Here is a 16,148-nt window from a genome sequence, read left to right as displayed (position 1 = left end):
CGTTTGATCTCCTTCATCCTCGCGACACGAGAACGCTTCTTCGGTTTCCTACCAACTCTCTTCTTCACTGGAAACGAAATCTCCTGGGATTTATCTTCTCCCATCACGAGAGAAACAACCTCAGCCAATTCCGAAATCTCCGTGACGCCGTTCTCGTAAACGATCTCGAAAAATCCAGACGAATCGCGAGATCGAACCGTCCCGGAGCAAAACCCAATCCCTTGGATCTCTTTGTTAACCACTTTTCCCACCAATTCCATTTGTGCTACAAACAAACAAATAAAAAAGCTCGCTCTCGCTTCACGAAACAAGCGAATCAGAGAAAACCCATAGCCAAAGTCAGGTGAAAGGGATGCTGGGGTTTTCACTTTTTTTTTTTTTTCTAGAAACGCTTGCAACGTGCAAGGAGAGAGAGAGAAGGATAGAGATTCTCTCTCTTCTAATTTCTCCAAAAAAGAAAAAAAAAAATTGAAAGAGAATTCTTCTTCTTCTTCTTCTTCTTCTACAGAGAAACAAAACGAAACGCCTTAACGAATTCTCTCTCTCTCTCTTGTCTCTAAGAGTGATGAGAAGAAAGAAAGAAACAAAGACGGGTTGGTCAATGTTAGGAAGAGAAGGCCATCTCTCTCCCTCTCTCTCTCTCTCTCACCTTTTTTTTTTTTTGGTTTTTTTTAATGGTAAAAAGGATGTGTGAGATACTGCATATATTATTTGTGATATGTATGTTTTCTTTACCTTTTAAGTATAAATGATGATAAATTGGTACTCTTAACTAACTACTGATCTCTCCTTTACATGTGTGATGATGATGATGATTTCTACAGGTAGAGATTATTATTTTCAATTGCACAAATAGTTTGTTATTTAATTTTCCATAATTATAAAGGTGACTTGACAAAAAAATATATATACATATGATAAATATTATTGTATTTTTTCCATTGAAAAACAATTTAATTTATTGTCTTTAGATTTTAGGTTAAGTAATAGTCAGATTTTTTTTTTTGTACATGGTAGTTTGGTATATTTTATATCATTCTATGAATGTAGAATAATTATATAAGAATGAAATATACTAGTAGTTATACATGTTTATTAAATGACATCATGATCACAACACAAAAGCAAAAATGTTTAGAAACCAACCACTGGACATGTTATATGAGAGAGGCATGTTCATATATATACGCGGTAAGTAGGCTAATTAAATGCTAATACGTTTCGCGAGTTGACCGCAGTCCAGGCTGCTAACAGACTAACAAAGTCCTTTCCAATCAGTTTAATTTATTCCCGACTATTTTACTCTCAATGTGTTGTTTGTTACCTTTCTGCTGCCAATCTATGGTATACGTATACAATATATCTTCCCGCCAGGTCCGCTCCTAGCCTAGGAGCACTTCTTCGTCTTCCCAATCCCAAGTCTCAACACATACAATTTTTCCACAGTTTGCTATCAGAGGTACCTATCCGGCTATCCCACTAGCATGCTCTAAGCCTTTAAAAGGTATTTTACTGTAACTACTCTCTGTTGTTTGTGTTTAGGAGATGTTTTTCCGAATGTTAGCTATTCATGTCAAAGTGCATATGTATTTTCCCTAATTAAAATCCTGAATGTTGGAGACAAGACGGGGTAAATATGAACGTGTGATAAACAAACGTGTGTATCAAAAAATCATAAGAAAGATTAAATATTATTTCGTTTAAGAATCTGCTGTTTTTTTTTATTATAATATCCATAAAAATCTATATTATTTTTCTGGAAAGAAAATATATATATATAAAGGTTAAAAACTCTTATTTATATATATTAACCAAAAACATTCATTGATCTCGGTCAATTTTATTGTCAAGGGGGAGAAAGAAACGCGAGAGAAGGATTAAGAAAACTCGGAAAGGAAAAATATCTGGGAGCTGCGACAGGAAAAATGGACGCGGCGATAGGGAAGGTTTTCGGTTCCGTCTCAGACTTCATATCCGGCGCTGCCTCTGGTTTCTCCGATGAGTTCCCCTTGTGCGATACCGACATCATCTCCGTAAGTTTTTATGATGGTTCCTCTAATTTGACCGCGTAAACACCGCCAATTTTCAATTGTTCCATAGCTAACTTCGGATTTTGGATATCTCTCGCGTTGCTTGCTTTATTTTTAGGTGTGGGGATGAAATAAGTGTTTTCCTTTGATTTTTCCATCTCTGGTGTGGCATGGATTAGTTTATTTTTTTTAATCCTCAGGGCTGTGAGAAAGAACTTGCAGAGGCTCAGAAAGCTAAAGACGAAGGACGTACGAAGGAGTGCATCATGCGTCTTTCATGGGCTCTTGTTCATTCTAAGATGCCTGGTGATATACAGCGTGGCGTAGCTATGATTGAAGGTAAAATAAATACTAGCTTATGTTTTAATCTGTTAAATTAAAACAGCTACCTTTAATATTCTTCCAAAGGTGGATGGTTTGATTCAAGTTATTGATTTTGCAGGTTCGGTTGTTAATGATACAAGTGCAATGAAACTCAGGGAGAAGCTTTATCTCCTTGCTGTTGGTTACTATCGAAGCGGTGACTATTCAAGAAGCCGGGATTGTATCGAACGTTGTTTGGAGGTTTGATGATCATCTGATCCATGGATAACTCCAGAGAATCTTATTATTGTTGATGTAATTCATCTATGCGTTCTTTTTCTTACTGTGGTTTTAGGTTGAACCGGAGTCCGGACAGGCTCAGACACTTAAAAAGGCTATAGAGGACCACATTGTGAAAGGTAATGATACTGTTCTGTCATGTGTCTTCATCGTCCTTTTAAATCTTCACCTATTTTCTCTTTTAACTCTCGTCTGATTTCTGAAAGCAGATGGTGTTATTGGCGTTGGAATTGCTGTTACTGCTGTAGGGGTTGTTGCTGGTATTGCTGCGGCCTTTATACGCTCAGGCTGAGAAGGAACGAACTTCATTCATGTGCATGTTTCCCTGATCTTCAGTGAGTTTGTATAGTTTCTTTGTATCCTATAAGAGACAATTATGTAATTCCTTGAATAGCTATACAAAATAACTAATTGAGGAAGCTTTGTCCAAAAAAAAAAAAAAACTAATTGAGGAAGCTTCAAACATCAACTTTATTATTGCTTCAGAGTTCAATATATTTTTATTCCATACAATACTAGAAATTAGAAGAAATGCTACTGTTTTAAGGTTTTTAAGTTGAGGCTGAACTCTAAGTTTCTCCATGTCCTAGCAAGGCTAGAAGAAAAGACTTGTAGTCCCCTGATGTCTCTTTAGCTATGGCTTGATCGAGACTCACATCGTTCCGCTTGAGATACAGCTCACTGATCTTCTTCAGGTCCTTTTCTGCTCGTGTGACAATCACACGGTTCAGAGCATCTTCATCAGTCCCCACTGTATTGATTGAGTTGCGCAACACCTAGGTGCAAAAGAGATATAAATACCATTGGGATAAATTACAAAATCACATCTGAAAACTATTGTTGTATCTTCCCTTTGAGTAATACCGGGTAGGGTTTTTAATGCACCTGATGGCTGCGCGTAGTGCACTCAGGTACTCATTTGTAGGGTGATTGAGGAGATCCTGGTCATCAAAGGTTTCATTATGAATATCGTCATGAAGAAATACTGGTATGATTACTCTATTCCCCTAAAATTGATTCCAAAAGTCTTTTTATTCTTGTCTAAACTTTTCCCATTGATTGCTTTATCTGAGATTAGTCATCAATTAGAACATAACTTGATTTCTACGTGTTGTTTGTATACCTTAGTGATCGATCTGCCGCCATATATATCCTTGTAGCGATTGAAGATTGCGCTAAGCTGCATGTTGCTTCTTGTACTTAACACCGTGATCGTTTCTTCATGTTCAACAGCCTTACCAAGGATTTCATCATGAAGAATCCCAGCCTCTGACTGTGCAAGCATCTCATCAATTTCCTCTCCATCATATTTATAGGCAGACGCCATTGCAACCAAGAGCTGTGTATATATCAAAAATCCCCAAGCGTTGGAGATCAAGTCAAGACAAGAAGAAAACATCTGGAAAATTAAAATTACTCACTCTCCTGATGTCGCCAATAGTACGGGAGGCCAAGTCTTCCTCAAGAGAACGCTTGTAGAGGGAACGGTAAGCACGTCTAGCAGCTAATAGATCTTCAGGGAATCTCATGCAGGCAATTTCGACAAGAACCTTGTAGTCAGGAATAGGCTTTTGAAGAGCCAAGTTAGCCAAAAGAGCATCTCTCTCTGGAGGATCCAAGACCCACAAGCAAACAGCTCTCTGCAGGTAACAGATATTTGTTCCATGAAAGTTACGTGTTATGGATTATCAAAATAGAGTAGAGCATATTGATATATAATCTACACCTCAAAGTCGCCAGAGAGCTCAGATTTGAGCTGGTGAATGAGATCCTCATGGTATATCTCCTGATAAGCTTGTCTTATGAGTTTCCTCTGGAACAAATTCCGGTGTCCTAGGATGGAGATGATGGCCTTTTCATCGGTACCCCATCCTAAATCCCAAATAAAAAAGGGAAGAAGATGAATAAAAGGAAATAGAAGGAAACTTGAACCACATAATTTTTTGAAACACATTAGTCTATAAAGTAGAAGAACCTTGACAAGCCTTGTTGATGTTTTCAGCATCTTCAACGGGGGAGAAATGTGGAGGAGAAACAATGGTGGCCATTCTGCTCGACTCAGATTTACTCACCTTTTGGATATTACTTCCATTGCTTTGAGCTCTCTCTATTTATAACAGTCGATAGTGAGGTTACAATGCTTTTGAGACCATAAGTATGTTCAAAGGCTCATTGATTGTTTACGATATGTGAATCTGAAACTCTCTCTATAATTAACACCGCCCGTTTATGTATGACTTTGCCGTTAATTTTATGAAGATTAAAGTTTTTCATGAGATAATTGTTTATTGCCTCCCAAATGTTTCTTTTTTTGCTTGAATTTAATTGCTGCTATTCATTCCCTCTGTGGCATATAGTTCGATTATATTCTTGTGTGTGTGATGAAGTATGTGAATCAACGAACCAAAAATTTCAAAGTTCAAACTAACTGATAACAGTTTTTATAAAAAAAAAAAAAAAAAAAAAAACTTAAACCGGTTGCGGTTTAAACCGGGAAAAAAGAACACGTAAAATAATAATGAAATTTAACAGCTCAGCTCATCTGGAAGCTCGTCGTAGTTGTGAAAAGAAAAAAGAAGGAAAAATCCCCAACTCCGTCATTGTAGACCGGTCTCTCTATTTCTCCGTCTTTCTCTCCCTGCAGTAACCGGATTCCGCCGTCTAGATCTCGTCGTCCACCGCCGGTAAGTTGCTCGATACTAGATTTCTCCTTTCTCGTCTCGTTCTCCGCGAGATTGTTCGTCTTTTTGCTCTAAATTTGTTGCATTCGCCGGCGAAATCAGCGATTACCAGTGATTACTTAACTGAGATTATATATGCTACTGTAATTTTGATTTAAAAGTATCCAGCATCGTACGCTTCTCCCTCATCTTCTCCTATTTATTGAATGTTTCATGTATGATCTGTCAGACTTAGATTCTTCACTTCTTTGAATTTTTCTGTTTTTGTTTTGGTTTTAAGCAGATGACAGAAGGAATCAGAGCAAGAGGACCCAGATCGTCCTCTGCTAACTCTGTTCCTCTGTTTCTTGACATTGAAGACTTCAAGGTAAGGATTTGTTGCTAATTGCTTTTTTTCTTTTACTTTTATAAATCATGAGAGATTTTGATTATTTGGTCACTCGCAGGGTGATTTTTCATTTGATGCATTATTTGGGAACCTGGTAAACGACCTCTTGCCGTCTTTCCTAGAAGAAGAAGCAGATTCTGGGGATGGTCATGGCAACGTTGCTAATGTTGATGGTTTGGCAAATGGGCATTTACGTGGGCAGTCTACTCCTTTGTCTTCTGCTCCTTTTTTCCCTGAAGTAGATGGTCTTTTGTCTCTGTTCAAAGATGCTTGCAAGGAGCTTGTTGATCTTCGGAAGCAGGTGAGTGTCTTGGGTCTGCATCCATGACAAGCCCTTGTTGTTTCATTTCATCCTTCTCATATCTGAAATATTTTGGAAGGTTGATGGAAGGCTCAATACACTGAAGAAGGAAGTTTCAACCCAAGATGCCAAACACCGGAAGACACTGACTGAGGTTGGCAGACCAACACTACTACTTTGATTCAATTTCTTGGCTACATGGATTACTGCCTGATGAATAACTGATACCACGATCCTTTCTTCAAATGGTAATTGATTTCTCTTTCTAGATAGAGAAGGGTGTGGACGGTCTGTTTGAGAGCTTTGCAAGGTTGGACGGTCGTATTTCAAGTGTTGGACAGACCGCTGCAAAAATAGGAGATCATTTGCAGGTAGATAAATCTAACATATAACAACTTTTTTGGTGATCTATATCAAATATTAACATATGCTTCTTTTGTCAGAGTGCAGATGCTCAGCGGGAAACTGCTAGCCAGACGATAGATCTTATAAAGGTAAGAGTGCATCACTATTGGAAAGTTGGTCGCATATTTAGTTAGATGAATGCTTAAAGTAATCCTTGTTCAACAAATGCAGTACCTAATGGAGTTCAACGGCAGCCCAGGGGATCTTATGGAGCTTTCCGCTTTGTTCTCTGATGATAGCCGCGTAGCTGAGGCTGCTTCTATTGCTCAGAAATTACGTATGATGATATGTTTCTTGGAATCTGTCTAAAGTGTCAGAATTTTTTTAAATCTATTAACTCGCTTGTTTGCCGAACAATGGAAGTTTACTGTTCAATTAGGCTGCAATGTATTATCATGCCCTCTTTGTCAATATCAGGATCCTTTGCTGAGGAAGATATTGGAAGACAAGGTGCGGGTACAGCTGCAGGAAATGCAACCCCTGGCCGAGGACTGGAAGTTGCAGTTGCTAATCTTCAAGATTACTGTAATGGTAAACAAATTCATCTTTACTGTGTTTTCTGTATATTTACTGAAGAGGATTATTGTATGTTCCACTTCCTCTTTGTGACATTTGAGTATGATTTTGTAGAATTGGAGAATAGGCTTTTATCTCGTTTTGATGCTGCATCACAGCGGAGAGATCTATCCACCATGTCAGAATGTGCTAAAATTTTGTCACAGGTGAATACTTTATTCTGCTGCATGCGCCTTTACAGTTCAGTAGGAAAACCTGTTATTTTATCTTATATACTGAGCGAAGGCCTTTCTTACGTATCTTGTGGTTACATACTTGTTAATTCTAAGGCTATCACATAAGGAATGGTCTAGGTCTCCTTGATGCTCAGTTTTTCTTCTTCTTCATTTTCAGTTTAACAGGGGTACAAGTGCTATGCAACACTATGTGGCTACACGGCCAATGTTTATTGATGTGGAAGTCATGAATTCAGACATTAGGTTGGTTCTTGGTGACCATGGTTCTCAGCCTAGTCCTAGCAATGTTGCCCGTGGACTTTCTGCTTTATACAAGGAAATTACAGGTCTGAAGAATTGTCATTGATCTGGATGTAATACTTGAAACATGCTTTTATGCCGATTCATAACTTTTGTTACTTCTCATGTGTAGACACTGTACGCAAAGAAGCAGCGACCATTACAGCTGTTTTCCCTGCTCCAAATGAAGTTATGGCAATCTTAGTTCAGGTAATTGGCACCGATAATTTGGACACCGTAGTGTTAACCCGGCGTATGGATACTGACTCTTCGTGTACTTTATGTAGAGAGTTCTGGAGCAGCGTGTCACAGGTATTCTTGACAAAATTTTGGCGAAGCCCTCTCTTATGAGTCCCCCATCTGTGCAAGAAGGCGGACTGTTACTAGTGTGTAGAGACCTCCTTATCTCTCTTTTTTTTCTTTCAATCTCGTAGTAGAATTAGTATAAGAAACTTAACTCTTGATTTTTGTCTTTAGTACCTTAGAATGTTAGCAGTTGCATATGAGAGAACACGAGAACTTGCTAAAGACCTCCGAGCTGTTGGATGCGGTGATCTTGATGTTGAAGGTCTTTTTCTCGTGTGATTCTGAGTGATAGAAGTTTTGTTTTTTCATACAAACTTTCGTTTATTCGTTGGTGCTTAAAACTCTTTATATTGAGCGTGCAGATTTGACAGAGTCCTTGTTTTCCTCGCACAAGGATGAATACCCTGAACATGAGCAGGCCTCCTTAAAACAACTATATCAAGCAAAGGTTTGATATGATTATCTCATTTTCTGATTGGAGTTGTTATTTTGTGCATTAGTGTGAAGGGCTTAGATATGACTTTTTCTCTACAGATGGAAGAATTACGTGCTGAGAGTCATCAAGTCTCGGAGTCATCCGGGACAATAGGACGCTCTAGGGGTGCTTCAGTATCATCTTCTCAGCAGCAGCTATCGGTCACCGTTGTGACTGAGTTTGTTCGATGGAATGAAGAAGCAATAACCAGATGCACACTGTTTTCATCTCAGGTTACCGTATTTAGCACTTTATGAGTAAAGTTTTTCCAAAATAAGTTAGTTGCTCTGAATTTTGGGAAAAGATGTAGGAATAGGATATTGACAAAGAAATAATCTAAAATATTGATTTTTGCAGAAACATCCGGCAGTAAGCAAACTGTATTTTCTGTGATCGTATATCTGATCATATAAATATTTCTTTGTGCAGCCAGCCACACTTGCTGTCAATGTTAAAGCCATATTTACTTGCCAGCTAGACCAGGTATGCTGTTCATAAGATTCTAAAGTCATTTCTATAAATTGTGCTGATGCAATGATGACTTCTTGCAGGTGAGCGTGTACATAACTGAGGGACTTGAACGGGCAAGGGATGGCCTGTCTGAAGCTGCAGCATTGAGGGAGAGGTTTGTTTTGGGCACAAGCGTTAGCAGAAGAGTGGCTGCTGCAGCTGCTTCTGCTGTAATTCTTTCTCTTTTCTACTATTTGAAGTGCTCATTGTTTCAATTGTTTGGTGGAGTTATTTAGAATTTACTTGATTATTTCTCAGGCAGAAGCTGCTGCTGCTGCTGGTGAAAGTAGCTTTAAATCCTTCATGGTTGCTGTGCAGCGTTGCGGTAGCAGTGTTGCTATAGTTCAGCAGGCATGTTGGGTGACTTTTATGGTTATCAGTTTGTTTCATTTTTTCATATGAAAAGGCGTCTGCTACTCAAGCATTGAAATATTGAAACAGTTTGACCCAGTCTTCTCTATGGAAATTCTATGTTTTGACTCATATTCTAATCATATAATTTTCTCTTCCAGTATTTTGCAAATTCTATATCTCGGCTTCTCCTACCAGTGGATGGTGCACATGCTGCTTCATGTGAAGAAATGTCAACTGCTCTGTCCAAAGCAGAGGCAGCTGCTTACAAAGGACTTCAGCAGTGCATTGAAACTGTGATGGCTGAGGTTAGTTGCTTTTTGTGTAATATACGAACATATCCATGTCCACGCTGAAAAGATTTAAGAGTTATGTTTATTATTCTCTTTCGACTCATTTTAAGGTTTCCGATATGGCCTTTTTCAGGTTGATAGGCTACTTTCATCTGAGCAGAAGTCTACCGATTATAGATCACCTGATGATGGGATTGCTCCTGACCACCGCCCAACAAATGCCTGCATGAGGTTGGTCTAGTTGAGACTCTACCTTCCCACTAATTGGTTGAAGGCTTCACCTTTTTTAGTTTAAGTTCTAATCCCACTCTCTTGTTTAGGGTCGTGGCTTATCTTTCCCGGGTACTTGAGTCAGCCTTCACTGCCTTAGAAGGTCTTAATAAACAAGCCTTCCTGACTGAACTGGTATGATTTGTATCACCAAATATTTATTTTCTGCATCATAAGAATGATGCTAGATTTGAATGAAGTTTTCTTTGTTATTCTCAGGGAAATAGGTTAGAAAAACTACTACTAACACACTGGCAGAAGTTCACTTTCAATCCCAGGTATGATTTCAGCTCCATGTCTTTTTTTCTTTCTATTTTCCTTATTGAAATCACGTCTGCAACATAACCGTAAATCAGATCAGGACCCTAATAAACCAAACATAGATTGACGTAGTCGCACCGGTGCTATTGGTATAAATGTTTTATCGGATCAAATCAAACTTATCCATTGCCTGAATAGGTCTTTGTGAATATAGAGCTTGGTTTTGTTTTGTGATTACTAACACTTTGGTTTGACAGTGGAGGACTGCAGCTGAAGCGTGACTTAAACGAGTATGTAGTATTTGTTAAAAGCTTCGGTGCTCCATCAGTGGATGAGAAATTTGAGCTTCTGAGAATGTAATAAACATGTCATGAGACTCTCTCGTCACTTTTACTTCCCTTATTATTATTTTGTTAATGTAATAACTTGTAATCACTATTTGTGAGTGCAGAATCGCGAATGTTTTCATCGTTGCTCCAGATAGTCTGCCGACGTTGTTCGAGGGAAGTCCAAGCATCCGCAAAGACGCGCAAAGGTAAGGAGATAGATAGATTATAAAGATAACTAGAAAAATAATGAAACTGAGAGAGTTGTAAAATGAATAATGTGCAGGTTTATTCAACTGAGGGAGGACTATAAGAGTGCAAAGCTCGCAACAAAACTCAGCTCCTTGTGGCCAAGCATGAGCTAATATCTCAATGTTTGTTTAAAGGAGACACTTGAATCAGTCAGTGGCGGATGTGTTATTTATGTATATACTTAAAATCATTCTATGCACTAAAGTCAGTCAGAGTCTCTACTATCTTCCTTCTGGAGCCTTCTGGATCCATAATTTCCCACTTTTTTCTTTTTTTTTGCTTTACGTTATGGGCGTTTTATTTATCTTTCTGGAGACAAACAATTATTTAACTGGACTTGTTATCTGGAAATTTTCCATTGTATAAGTTTTTTTTTTATATTAAAAAAAAAAAAGAAAAGCGAATCATCCTACTAGTGAAGTTGGAAATTTGGGATATTAATTTTTACTATTATAGTATTAGGAAACCAATGAAGAAATAAAGTAAGCAACTCTAATAACTCGATCAAAAATCAAATTTATTCAAAACAAATACAGTAAGGTGTTGATTGGTTTTCCCGCTATCTACCACAAAAGCTGTGTTTGCGGATGGTAGTGGTTGCTAGCGATTGGAACCAATTACACAAACCGTTTCCAATCGCTCCTAATCGCTCCCAACCGCTCTAAACTACTGAATTCCAAAAGCTGCTTCCCGCAAGCGTTTGCGGTTGCAGGCGATTGCGGTTGGATTTTTTTTTTTTTGTAAAAAAACTTAAAAGAAATCAATGATAATGAAAAATTTTTTTGTTATATTTTCTATCTAACTATTTTACTCATTAAGGATGGGAGAAAATGAAGTACAAATACGATTGTAGAGATTATAAAATAAACAATTAGAAGAAAATAATATTCCAATTAACAATAACCCGGAAAACTTGATGTAAATTTAATGGCACATAGCACATAAGTTCAAAAAAATCTAAATAAATATAATATTTCATCAGAAATTTAAGAAAATAAGATTATTTGTGAAAAATATAAAACAAATCACCAGTGACTCTTCTCAACTCTCACTTGACCATTCCTACCGATGCAACTACTGACCTACGATCTAAGAAAAAAGAGAAAAGAGAAAAGATCTACGATCTAAAGCATATGTTTTGTCATTTATCAAATTACTTGCTTAAATTTTTGGTGAAAAGCCAAATGCATAAAGGAATAAGTATTACAATATGAATTTTTGTTTTCAATAATTATTATTTTAAGAAATTTTAATTATAAGTTTAACAAAAATTTTGGTGTTTTTAAACATTTATATATTAGATATCACATTTATTATGTTCCAACCGCTATTGCACCCGCTGATCAACCAGTCGTAAACCTCCCACAAACGCACCAATTTTAAATCGCTAAACTAGTCGTTTAAAATGCTTAATAACACTTAAAACCGCAATCACCCGCTTCCGCAATCTCCTGCAACTACAACCGCAACCGCAGCGTTTGAACCAATAATGCCCTAAGTAACATAAAAAAGATGATAGACAGGAAAAAAAAAACCGCCCTCTGTGTTCGTTTGAAATGTTTGGATACCCTAAAAATTGAAGATCTTTCTCCAGCGTGACTGACTACTATTATTCATTTGTCTTCCTCGTTCCGTTCTTGCTTGCTTGTTTCTCTCCATCACTCTCGTTTTCCCCAATTTCTAACCCTTTTCTTTTCTGGGAATTTTGTTCGCCTGTTGTTGTTTGATTCAAGTTCCTCTTTACTACGGTCTGGTGAGTCTATAAATCCTTAAAGCGATTGGTTTCAATTCTTACTTCGTTACAAAATCCGCGCTTAGAATTTTTACCCAATAATGAATTGGGTTGGTTGTAAATTAGTGAGGTGAGCATGGCGAACACAACATTTGCTCGCGGGCAGATGATATTCCAGGACGAGAATGCATTAGCTGCCCATGGAAAAAGTAATAATCTTTCCCTACTTCTTCAATCTTTTGGTTTTCGACTAGCAGCAAAATTTGTGTGTTTTTTGATGATTGATTGTCCCCAAGGTAGCAAAATCTTTTGTGATTTACAAGATATGGAAACAGTAGGACCTACCAAATTGCAAATATTTATTCTCTTGGGATTCATATTATGACACCTTCTTGGTTCTTATGCTTTTAGGTTCAAATATAACTATGCTTAGCTTTGTGTCTATCTCGCATCTGTTTATCATCAGTGTAAAATGTTATAACTCTGTGTGTAAATGTCAGAAGCATGAGAATGTTTTTTTGGGGTATCAATGTTTCTTAGAGAGATTCTGCTAACTTGTTTATGTTTCTGATTCCTGTTCTGAGTGTTTTTTTTTTGTTTTTTGTTTGACAATTGTTGTAGAGGTGGTTGCTGCGGGAAAAGGTAAGGGCTCGCTAGCAGCTCCAAAGAAATTTGGGGCGGGTTTTGGAAGCCGCAAGGCTCTCCATGATATCACAAACAAGTCAAAGTTGCAACCTCAAGCTTCTTCCAAGACGACGAAGAACGTTGAGGGATTAGACTTTGACATAGCAAAGGAAGGCTTTTTGCATGACCACAGCAAATGCATTGAAGCTCAACAACAAAGCCAGTGGGATAGCTACTTCTCTGACCACATTATCCTTCATGGACATGGTAATATTGACTGCAAAGAAAGGACCCCAATTTGTTTCTCTCCATACTGTTTCGATCTAATGTTTCCTTTGCTTGACTTAAATCTCTGAAGCCTATTCTTTCTTCTGCTTTCCAGATACCAACATCAAGGAAGGGATTCCTGAATACAGTATTAAAGAGGTATGATTCCAATTTCCATTACCTTACCTTATCAAGGAGGGATTCCTGAATACAGTTTTTCTGCTTTTCCATTACCTTATCTCTCTCTATCTAGATTCTGTTGAATTATAAGAATCGTTCTAAGATTAATGGTCAAGGTAGGCCATAATAGTTTAGAGAAGCCAAACACATAGCATCCTGTTGTAGCCCTTGTTTTGGGCAACTTTTATGACTCTTTTTCGTTTGGTTTTTGCGCCTAAGATGGATGATAATAATAGCCACACTTGGGATGAACTCAAAGAGGTACCAATGGAGGAGTTTTCTGATTTGATGGAATGCTCAACTCGATGGCGCTCACCACCAGACTCGCCTGTCCATTACCATTCTTCGTTACCTACATCGCCTTTGCCATGGCGTTCTGAAACCGTAGAATTCAAGCTCAAGGAAGATGAAGATGAAGACACCACCTGAGTTCCAGTTCTACTTGGTTTTGACTTTTGTTAGAACAATATCAGTAACTTTTTAGTTTCCGATATTATGATGTATCAACAAATACTTGAAAACCAATTACTGAGCATTGTTTCTGAGTAAAAACATTGTATGTTTATAGGATTTACAGCATGACACCATAAAGAATTTACAACTCTATCACAATCAACACCAGACAAATATCCCAAACTACAATGAAAGAAGCACTTTAAAACATCTAATTTCTCTCTCTATATATATATCTGTTGTTGTTATATCCCGAGATTCTGCACTCACCTAACTCGGGCATAGGAAAAAAATAGAGAACTGGTTGGTGTTAANCCACATTATCCTTCATGGACATGGTAATATTGACTGCAAAGAAAGGACCCCAATTTGTTTCTCTCCATACTGTTTCGATCTAATGTTTCCTTTGCTTGACTTAAATCTCTGAAGCCTATTCTTTCTTCTGCTTTCCAGATACCAACATCAAGGAAGGGATTCCTGAATACAGTATTAAAGAGGTATGATTCCAATTTCCATTACCTTACCTTATCAAGGAGGGATTCCTGAATACAGTTTTTCTGCTTTTCCATTACCTTATCTCTCTCTATCTAGATTCTGTTGAATTATAAGAATCGTTCTAAGATTAATGGTCAAGGTAGGCCATAATAGTTTAGAGAAGCCAAACACATAGCATCCTGTTGTAGCCCTTGTTTTGGGCAACTTTTATGACTCTTTTTCGTTTGGTTTTTGCGCCTAAGATGGATGATAATAATAGCCACACTTGGGATGAACTCAAAGAGGTACCAATGGAGGAGTTTTCTGATTTGATGGAATGCTCAACTCGATGGCGCTCACCACCAGACTCGCCTGTCCATTACCATTCTTCGTTACCTACATCGCCTTTGCCATGGCGTTCTGAAACCGTAGAATTCAAGCTCAAGGAAGATGAAGATGAAGACACCACCTGAGTTCCAGTTCTACTTGGTTTTGACTTTTGTTAGAACAATATCAGTAACTTTTTAGTTTCCGATATTATGATGTATCAACAAATACTTGAAAACCAATTACTGAGCATTGTTTCTGAGTAAAAACATTGTATGTTTATAGGATTTACAGCATGACACCATAAAGAATTTACAACTCTATCACAATCAACACCAGACAAATATCCCAAACTACAATGAAAGAAGCACTTTAAAACATCTAATTTCTCTCTCTATATATATATCTGTTGTTGTTATATCCCGAGATTCTGCACTCACCTAACTCGGGCATAGGAAAAAAATAGAGAACTGGTTGGTGTTAAAGAGTTTCAGTGAGGCAAGTCCTCACTGGCTTTGTCAACCATGCGAACATTGTATTGTTCATAGACTCGTCCTCTGTTATCTGCCCACCATTGTTCTGCTTGTTTCTCACTAAACCTTTTTCGGCTGTCAAAAAAAACAAAACGGTCGAGCAAAGTTACAGTCCAATCTTCGGACATGTAAAATCTGATTGTTTCCTCTTAGGGAAGACAAGAAACATTGTACCTGAACCGGACGCGTTTGAGATCTCTAGCACCTCCGGCTAAGGCTGTAAGAGTGATATAGACTCCAGGTTCATCTTGTTCAACCCATTCCTTCTCGCTCCGTGCTTCATTCGTTGCTTCACCATTCCCAAATACAGGTGTCATGGTCCCATTAGAAAACATTGGGGTATTTGTGCCATTCAGCTCGGATTCTTGGCTATTTGGTTGGTTTAAGATATTAAAAGGGTCAATGCGACCAGGGCTGGAACCAAATGAATTCAGAGACGGAGGAGACTTCACAGTCCGAGCTGATCCAACAGGTAATCTTTCAGCCATATCCTTTAACTGCATAATTGCGTTGATCCTTATATTCAGTATAAAAAATAGCCACTAAGTGCATAAACCATATTTATCTTTTAAACTTAGAAATTACTTGAGCGGTAAGTGATTTGATCACTTCTTTTGCTGCCTTGCATCTCGTCGTTTCTTCATTAGCGATTGCCAACGCCTCTTTTAGCTGCTTGGCTGTTCTTTCCAGCTCAACTTCTTGAAGCTGGGCCTTCCTTGTAAGACTTTCAACCTGATATATCATTTACTGGTTAGCAAAAACGCGGTCATAAATAGAAACTGACTTACTGAGGCAGTAATTAAATTTGAAAATGAAAAAAATGTTTCTTCACGAAACCAAGTAAACTGGCGGCCACACCTTCTGAACCCTATACCATGATCTAATTCTAACCAACATGGTAAAATCCGGAACGTAATTCACCGTGATCAGGAAACACAGAATGACAGAAACATAGTAGCAAAATTTCACCAACTACGCTTTTTGCAGCAGTAGATGTGTGAGGGATGATGGAAATAAGAGAAAGAGCAAAGTTACCTGAGATCTTAGCTTAACGACCTCTTGGCTTAGGTTATCA

At 37.9% G+C, this 16,148-nt stretch overlaps 5 protein-coding genes across 8 annotated transcripts in view; 3 read left to right on the top strand and 2 right to left on the bottom strand.

Moving 5' to 3' along the window:
- Positions 1,821 to 4,882, top strand: LOC104705511 (mitochondrial fission 1 protein B). 4 transcript variants are annotated; one of them, XR_754325.2, is made up of 8 exons: positions 1,821 to 2,033; positions 2,231 to 2,369; positions 2,473 to 2,594; positions 2,689 to 2,752; positions 2,843 to 2,968; positions 3,228 to 3,621; positions 3,867 to 4,279; positions 4,636 to 4,882. XR_754325.2 is itself a non-coding variant. In XM_010421525.2 (5 exons), exons 1-5 carry the CDS (start codon positions 1,926 to 1,928, stop codon positions 2,923 to 2,925), a joined length of 516 nt encoding a protein of 171 aa, XP_010419827.1. In that variant the 5' UTR covers positions 1,821 to 1,925; the 3' UTR covers positions 2,926 to 3,146. The 4 variants fall into 4 exon arrangements, 1 of the variants encoding a protein (XP_010419827.1); XR_754324.2 differs by having other exon boundaries at positions 3,224 to 3,621; XR_754326.2 differs by having other exon boundaries at positions 3,224 to 3,621; positions 3,762 to 4,279.
- Positions 3,203 to 4,162, bottom strand: LOC104709102 (annexin D8-like). Its single transcript, XM_010425767.1, has 3 exons — positions 4,055 to 4,162; positions 3,757 to 3,972; positions 3,203 to 3,409 (listed from the first exon to the last, which is right to left on the bottom strand). The coding sequence occupies exons 1-3, from the start codon at positions 4,160 to 4,162 to the stop codon at positions 3,203 to 3,205; spliced, it is 531 nt and encodes a 176-aa protein (XP_010424069.1).
- On the top strand, positions 5,182 to 10,846 carry LOC104705510 (exocyst complex component SEC10-like). The gene is made up of 25 exons (XM_010421523.1): positions 5,182 to 5,317; positions 5,598 to 5,681; positions 5,761 to 6,003; positions 6,083 to 6,157; positions 6,273 to 6,374; positions 6,447 to 6,497; positions 6,580 to 6,685; positions 6,826 to 6,939; positions 7,039 to 7,130; positions 7,318 to 7,486; positions 7,573 to 7,649; positions 7,727 to 7,825; positions 7,917 to 8,007; positions 8,108 to 8,193; positions 8,280 to 8,453; positions 8,650 to 8,703; positions 8,772 to 8,900; positions 8,989 to 9,081; positions 9,243 to 9,389; positions 9,508 to 9,605; positions 9,695 to 9,779; positions 9,864 to 9,922; positions 10,163 to 10,261; positions 10,357 to 10,440; positions 10,518 to 10,846. The coding sequence occupies exons 2-25, from the start codon at positions 5,598 to 5,600 to the stop codon at positions 10,594 to 10,596; spliced, it is 2,490 nt and encodes an 829-aa protein (XP_010419825.1). The 5' UTR covers positions 5,182 to 5,317; the 3' UTR covers positions 10,597 to 10,846.
- LOC104705509 lies at positions 12,017 to 13,947 on the top strand. The gene is made up of 5 exons (XM_010421522.2): positions 12,017 to 12,236; positions 12,342 to 12,424; positions 12,837 to 13,106; positions 13,222 to 13,265; positions 13,506 to 13,947. The coding sequence occupies exons 2-5, from the start codon at positions 12,352 to 12,354 to the stop codon at positions 13,713 to 13,715; spliced, it is 597 nt and encodes a 198-aa protein (XP_010419824.1). The 5' UTR covers positions 12,017 to 12,236; positions 12,342 to 12,351; the 3' UTR covers positions 13,716 to 13,947.
- The window catches only part of LOC104709101, a 6,715-nt gene continuing 5,335 nt past the window's right edge, over positions 14,769 to 16,148 (bottom strand). Inside the window, exons 7-10 of the mRNA XM_019228635.1 lie at positions 16,109 to 16,141; positions 15,659 to 15,805; positions 15,248 to 15,570; positions 14,769 to 15,148 (exon numbers count right to left, since the gene is read on the bottom strand). Of these exons, the coding sequence (XP_019084180.1) occupies positions 15,031 to 15,148; positions 15,248 to 15,570; positions 15,659 to 15,805; positions 16,109 to 16,141 (621 nt within the window). The 3' untranslated portion in view covers positions 14,769 to 15,030. The remainder of the gene's footprint in view (positions 15,149 to 15,247; positions 15,571 to 15,658; positions 15,806 to 16,108; positions 16,142 to 16,148) is intronic.

Source organism: Camelina sativa, chromosome 8 (assembly GCF_000633955.1).
Source record: "Camelina sativa cultivar DH55 chromosome 8, Cs, whole genome shotgun sequence".
NCBI lineage: Eukaryota > Viridiplantae > Streptophyta > Magnoliopsida > Brassicales > Brassicaceae > Camelina > Camelina sativa.
This window is presented reverse-complemented; position numbering and strand designations above follow the sequence as displayed.